Source organism: Rhamphochromis sp. 'chilingali' (assembly GCF_963969265.1).
Source record: "Rhamphochromis sp. 'chilingali' genome assembly, chromosome: 16".
Lineage (NCBI taxonomy): Eukaryota > Metazoa > Chordata > Actinopteri > Cichliformes > Cichlidae > Rhamphochromis > Rhamphochromis sp. 'chilingali'.
Window position 1 is genome coordinate 35,371,491 of NC_137943.1, and position 6,149 is coordinate 35,377,639.

Genomic DNA, 6,149 nt, shown 5'->3' on the forward strand with positions numbered 1-6,149 from the left:
CCAATGAGATGATTTCTGTCTGCACAAGTCAAAGCACAACCAGCCTGATGTTGGACTGCAGTGGACTCTCCACTTCTGAGAGTCCATATTCATGGAGCCATAGTGCCAGATATTTAATCTCAAACATCTTAAGGACCGAGCTCAAGTGGCTGTATAATGACAGCATTCAGGTGGGAGGAGTCTGACGAACAGACACTGGCTGTATCCCAATTCAGGGTCTGCAGCCTTAAAGGCCGCATTTCAAGGCCGATTAAGTCACAGCGGCGCGCCGAAGGCTGTCCCAATTCAAAGGCTGCTCGAAATGCGGCCCTGGAATGCGTCCTTCATTCCCCTGAATTTTAAGGCTGTGGCAGTGTAGACTTCGTGGCCCAACATATCCCAGAATGCATAGCGGATGAGGGGCGGCCGAAGAGTACACTAAGTACTGAATATTATATCACTTATTTATGTGCAAATGTTTAATAACGAAGAACATTAAAACATTCCTGTTGGCCACATGTCGGCAAAGTTATGTGACATTAGTGACGTTTGTACTAACTTGGTTTTAAAGCCTTTACTTTAAAATATACGCCGTTCAATAGCTGAGCTTAATCTTACAGAGAATGATCAAAGCTCATGTAGAAACAAACAAATGAACAAAAAGATTTTCTCCTTCATTTCTGTCAAACACAGCTGTATGACACGTTTCCAGCTGTTAGTATCATGGTTGCTAGGCAACCTGGGCAGCGCAACGGAGGCTTTTTAAAAAAAACTTTATTGACAAACAACAGTATCAGCGCAACAGAGGCTAGACCGTCCCATTACACAAGCCTCGGTCTTTGAGTACGCGGCCCTTGAGGGTCGTTGAGGCTGCGTACTTTAAGGCTGCAGACCCTGAATTGGGATACAGCCATAGACCCCTATGTAACGGTTTTCAACAAAGTTCAGGTGTACACAAACCAAAATGATGGAGGTAAAGGGGCAAAAATGTTTCTCTAGCACACAATCTGAAAGAAACTATTGAATGAAATAAGTAATGACAGGTGGGCTTTACTTTAATAACAGATTCAATTTATTTAATGCAGGCAGAAGCTAACAGCAATAATCTATAAAAAACTATTCAAACATTATAAAGGTAAAATTGAAGTAAACCCTTATCTTCATTTATCCCTATTCCATCTTATTCTACTCTGCTTAAAACCCTCTTTGACCTTTTAAAGCGATGCTGAATGAAAGATGAGCTCAAACCAGCCTTCCTCAGCTCTGGCAGGTCCCCATGACGCAGGAAAAACATCTTTGCCTCACACTGTGCTCTCAATCAGAGAAACATATGTGCAGCTATAGGAACGAGGTCTTTGCTGAAGGCTGGAGGAGTCCAAGGGAAACAATCATCCCCTTGAAACTTTCTACTTTATTATTGTCATTAGTTACTGATATGCAGATAAAACACAACAAAACAAAGTCAGTCTAAATGAACTAAATAACCAAAGATATTATGAACCAAATAAAGTGAATAGCTTCAAATATAAAAAACAAAATAAATAAAAAACGTCAACATTTTCTATTTATTAAAAAACAAATACCTCGAATGCAGTTTTACATCACAAGACACCAACCAGCAACAGTCATTGGTTATCCACTAATAGACAGCAAATACAAAACTTAATATACAAATTGAGTTTCAAACCCCCTGTAAATAAAGACTGTATATCAATAAATAAAACCAAAACTAAAATTCATTTTTTAAGAGTCACCATATTTTCACTGAAGAATTAGATGAGAACAGATTAGATGAAACTCTGCTTTATACATAATAATCATGCAATAAATGATGCTTGTCGGAACACAGTCTAAAGATATTTGAACTCTGAAAGCTCTCCTGTGAACACGTATAATCTGCCAATCTTCTTTCACGCTTGGCTTCTCTCCACGTTTCAAGACTACAATTTCTGAAAATGATACGCTTGATACAACGGTGTGAGTTCTTCTATGTCCAAACAGACACTTCTGTATGTGAACATTCTTCCGCATTTTGTACAACATTATGGTTTCTCACCTGTGTGAGTTTTCATGTGACGCCACAAATGACTGTTATATGTGAACATTTTCCCGCATGTTTTGCAATGATACGGTTTCTCACCAGTGTGCGTTCTTATGTGCCCGAATAGCTGACTTCTGTATGTGAACATTTTCCCGCATGTTTTACAACAATATGGTTTCTCACCTGTGTGTGTTCTTATGTGCACTGATAAATGACTGCTACATGTGAATATTTTCCTGCACGTTTTACAATGATACGGCTTTTCACCTGTGTGCGTTCTCATGTGTATAGTCAAACTACCCCTCTGTGTGAAACTTTTCCCACATGTTTTACAAGAATATGGTTTCTCACCTGTATGGGTAGTCTCATGGCTTTTAAGAGATGATGACACATAAAAACCTTTCCCACATGTTTCACAAGAATACGGCTTCTCACCTGTGTGGATTCTGTGATGTTGATTCATGTTGTACTTATTCTTAAAGGATTTTCCACAAAAATCACATGTTAAGGACTTTTTACCCGTGTCGGAGTTACACCGACTCTCTGAGTTACTATTTGTCCCTGAATCTAAATTCCAGCTTCCTTCATGATTTTGGCTCTCATTTATAGGACAGCTGTGATAAAGAAGCTGGTCAGTGTTTGCTTCTGGGTCATTGTGGTCTCCTTCCTCAGCAGCAGTCACCACAAAGGTATCAGTCTCCCCCTTCAGTCCAAGCTGCTCTCCCTCTGGTTCTGGTTCCTCCTGGTCCACACTGGAGCTCCTTTTCTGGTTCCAGAGCTTCTGTTCAGGGAGAACCTCCTCCTTCTCACAGACAGGCTGCTGTGGGACGTCTGGAAGGACAAAAGGACACGAGAAAATGAAAAGTGATGTGATAATAGAAAAAACATCCCAGAGAGAATACATTGTCAAAATAAGACTTTTACAGAGAAAATAAGTGTCATCCACAAAGGCTGCTACTCCAGATATAAGCTCATCAACAGAGGAACATCAGCAGACGTGCAGCAGTAAAGGAAGAGAGAGGTTAAATGGCAAGGTAGAAAAGCTGCAGGCAGTGAACATATACTGAATGAATAAATGATCAGTATGACACGACAAACCAACTTTCTAACAGTAACAAAATAAAAAGATTGTGTTTGTGTCGTTTTTATGGCATTCATGCAGGTTTTTGTCTTTTAGTCGATTCTTTAAAGAACTTTCAGTTTGAATACATTTCCAGTACATTTAAATAAATGTTTATATTTTGCATGTGTATTTTAAAAATGTCAGTTGGTAAAAATTTACAGACGAGTGAGATAAAAGTGTAATACTGTCCAAAAGTCTAAAGCTATCCTTCATTTATGTTTTGCCTGGAAAATGAGGAAATGATGTAGCAAGTTAATGATTTATAATTCCTTCAGTTTTAATATGAGCTCCAACACTGGCTGAAATGCAGCGCAAACCATGACAGCACCTCCACCGTGTTCAACAGAAGGCTGCAGACGCCGACTGTTAGACCTCTCTCCTGACCTCCTTCAAACATGTTGATCATGATTTAGATTCATAACTTACATGAGTCCCATTCATGTGTGACTTCATTCAGACTTTTACATACCTGTAATGTGAAGCTGTATTTCGGGTTTCCAGCTGACATCCATGAGTCTGTGCTGATGGTCGTTCTCTTCCTCGTACAGGATAGAATTATTAATAACTTCAAATATTTCTTTAGATTTGGACTGAAGAAACGTAAAAGTGTCAGAGCTGTGAGAGGGGAGCTGGTCAGTGTTTGCTTCTGGTTCACTGTGCTCTCCTTCCTCAGCAGCAGTCACCATGAAGGTGTCCGTCTCCTCCTTCAGTCCCAGCTGCTCTCCCTCCTGACTGCTGCACAGTTCCTCCTGTTCCTCTTTAATCTGTGGAGCTTCTGGTTCCTCCTGCTCCACACTGGAGCTCCTCTCCTGGTTCCAGAGCTGCTGCTCAGGGAGAACCTCCTCCTCCTCCTTACAGACGTGCTGCTGTGGGTCGTCTGGAGGAAAAAAAAGGACACAAGAAGAAGAAAAGTGATGATGTTAGACGTTGGACTCATTTTTTAAAATCAGCTTCGCTCCTCAGAATCTCAAGAGGTTGTGAGCAGAGCCGATTATACCCAGAGTTACATAAAAGTAATGGCTGACTTTTGTATTTGTGCATTCACGACTGCTGAATTATTGCAGATGAGGCGGGTCCATAGTGGAAGTTAATGTTAGCTGCTCTGGAACATGAAAGCTCGTCCCCTGAGCAGTAAAAGCAGCTTAAAAACTATCAGCAGCTCCATTCAGAAGAGCTGCTGTTAACCAAAGTGCTTCTGCAGGTTTGAACTCAGCTGGCAGACATTTTTAACCAAATCATCATTTTGTAACATTTCCTGTAGATACACTGACACTGACAGAGATCTGGAGAAACTGTTGATTGTTTCTGTTTCATTTGCTGAAGTCTTTAACTCCTTAACACCTGGTGTATCATATTTGTGAGTCTTTGTGAGTTTTTGAGACTTACATCATCAGTGGGTTTCTCTCCACTGAAAATCCTAAATTAATTAAAAATAAATAAATAATAAAAATGCAACCAATGAATTGAAAAAAACCAGCTGTAACAAATATGATACAAATTAAAGTTCATATATGCATTTTTATTGTCAGAAGCTTCACACTAGCCAGCGCTGCAGTTCCATTTTAAGACACTGATAAGCTCTAAACTCATAATTTCATACGTGCGTCATGTTCTCAGTTTATCTCTGATATAAACAGCACATGCTCACAGCCTGATGGCAACAAATGACACCAGCCAGGTTCTCCAATAGACTCTGAGCCCTGTTTTTACATCTATCAGTTTTAAAGTTCAAGCTGTCTGAAGGTAAACAGATAAGAAGCATCTGAGCTGCATCTCACTGAGCAGCTGCTCGGATTAAACTGTCATTAAAGACAAACTCAGAGTCCATCAGCTCAGAGTTATTCACACACACACACACACACACACACACACACACACACACACACACACACACACAGAGACAGACACACACACACACACACCGGCTCGGTGAAAATGATGCATTCAGGTTTTTCTACCTCACAATCAGAAACGTCCCGCAGAGCTGTGATCAGGATCCTCCCTCAGAGGGACACTCACCTGTCCTGTGCAGCTTGATTTGGGGTTTCCAGGTGATATCCAGCAGTCTGCGCTGACGGTCGATCTCTTCCTCGTACTGGACGATCGTTTTTTCAAACTCCAAGAATATTTGTTCAGCAGCAGCAGTTAGTCGCTCGTTGATGAACTCTCTCAGATACTGAACTGAAGACATCGTTGCTGCCGCAGCTCACACACTCAGCTCACACACTTCGTGCTCAGACACACGGGAGGAAAGCTAACGGTTCTTCCGCCTTTTCTTTGTTTACTTCCGCCTGGTGTCACAATGTGAAGTTCCGTCAGTTGAAGGCAGATATTAGTGGTTGGAAAACAGGGAAATAGTGCATTAGCGCCATCTGCTGGTGCGAAGTGTGAACGAGCGCGTCACTGAGAAAAAGAACTGATTCTGTTTAACAGGACCTGAAAGTTTCGCTGTCAGCGACTTTAATGAGGTTTGGGGTCAGTCTGCAGCTCTCAGCCGCATGTTTCTGACAGCCTGGTGTAAGATGATGCTTGGTTTCCTCACAGCTGTGTCCTGTTTCCTGTTATGAACCATGTGCTGTTTAAACCAGAGCATCCAAATCAAAGTGCTGATGTCCTCTCTCTCCTGCTTTCCTCTGAGTCCTGTAACACCGTCATCCTTCTTTTTCCTCCGCCCACTGCTTTTCCAACGTTTCCACCATTTCTGCTTTATCATGCTCTTTATTTCTGCCTCGCTCATGTCGATGCTGAAGTATTTACTACACATCCATAATGACACTCACAGTACCGATCAACCTAACCAAGTCCACAGTCACATCCAACGCATAAACACATAAAACATCAAAGATGCCTCAAAGAGCAAAGACCCTGCAATATTATAAAGAAACCAACAATCCGACGACCCAGTGCCCACTCGCCCAAATCCATGTCATGATCATTATCTACCCAAGACACCGCTCCAGTCCAACCACCCACCAGAATCCCAAAGAAACAAGTTCTGTTTGTGAC

The 6,149-nt window shown here is 41.5% G+C and overlaps 1 protein-coding gene across 1 annotated transcript; it reads right to left on the reverse strand.

Annotated features, from left to right (window-relative positions):
• Positions 1-549: 549 nt before the first annotated feature.
• LOC308413029 (uncharacterized protein) lies at positions 550-5,395 on the reverse strand. The gene is made up of 3 exons (XM_080907812.1): positions 5,163-5,395; positions 3,613-4,020; positions 550-2,851 (listed from the first exon to the last, which is right to left on the reverse strand). Exons 1-3 carry the CDS (start codon positions 5,332-5,334, stop codon positions 2,022-2,024), a joined length of 1,410 nt encoding a protein of 469 aa, XP_080763938.1. The 5' UTR covers positions 5,335-5,395; the 3' UTR covers positions 550-2,021.
• Between the last annotated feature and the right edge of the window lie 754 nt (positions 5,396-6,149).

Coding starts and splice junctions, on each gene's coding strand:
- LOC308413029 (XM_080907812.1), bottom strand. CDS start 5,334: ATGTCTTCAGTTCAGTATCTGAGAGAGTTCATCAACGAGCGACTAACT. Junction 4,021..5,162: donor AATCAAGCTGCACAGGACAG/GTGAGTGTCCCT, acceptor TTTTTCCTCCAG/ACGACCCACAGCAGCACGTC. Junction 2,852..3,612: donor AATACAGCTTCACATTACAG/GTATGTAAAAGT, acceptor TTGTCCTTCCAG/ACGTCCCACAGCAGCCTGTC.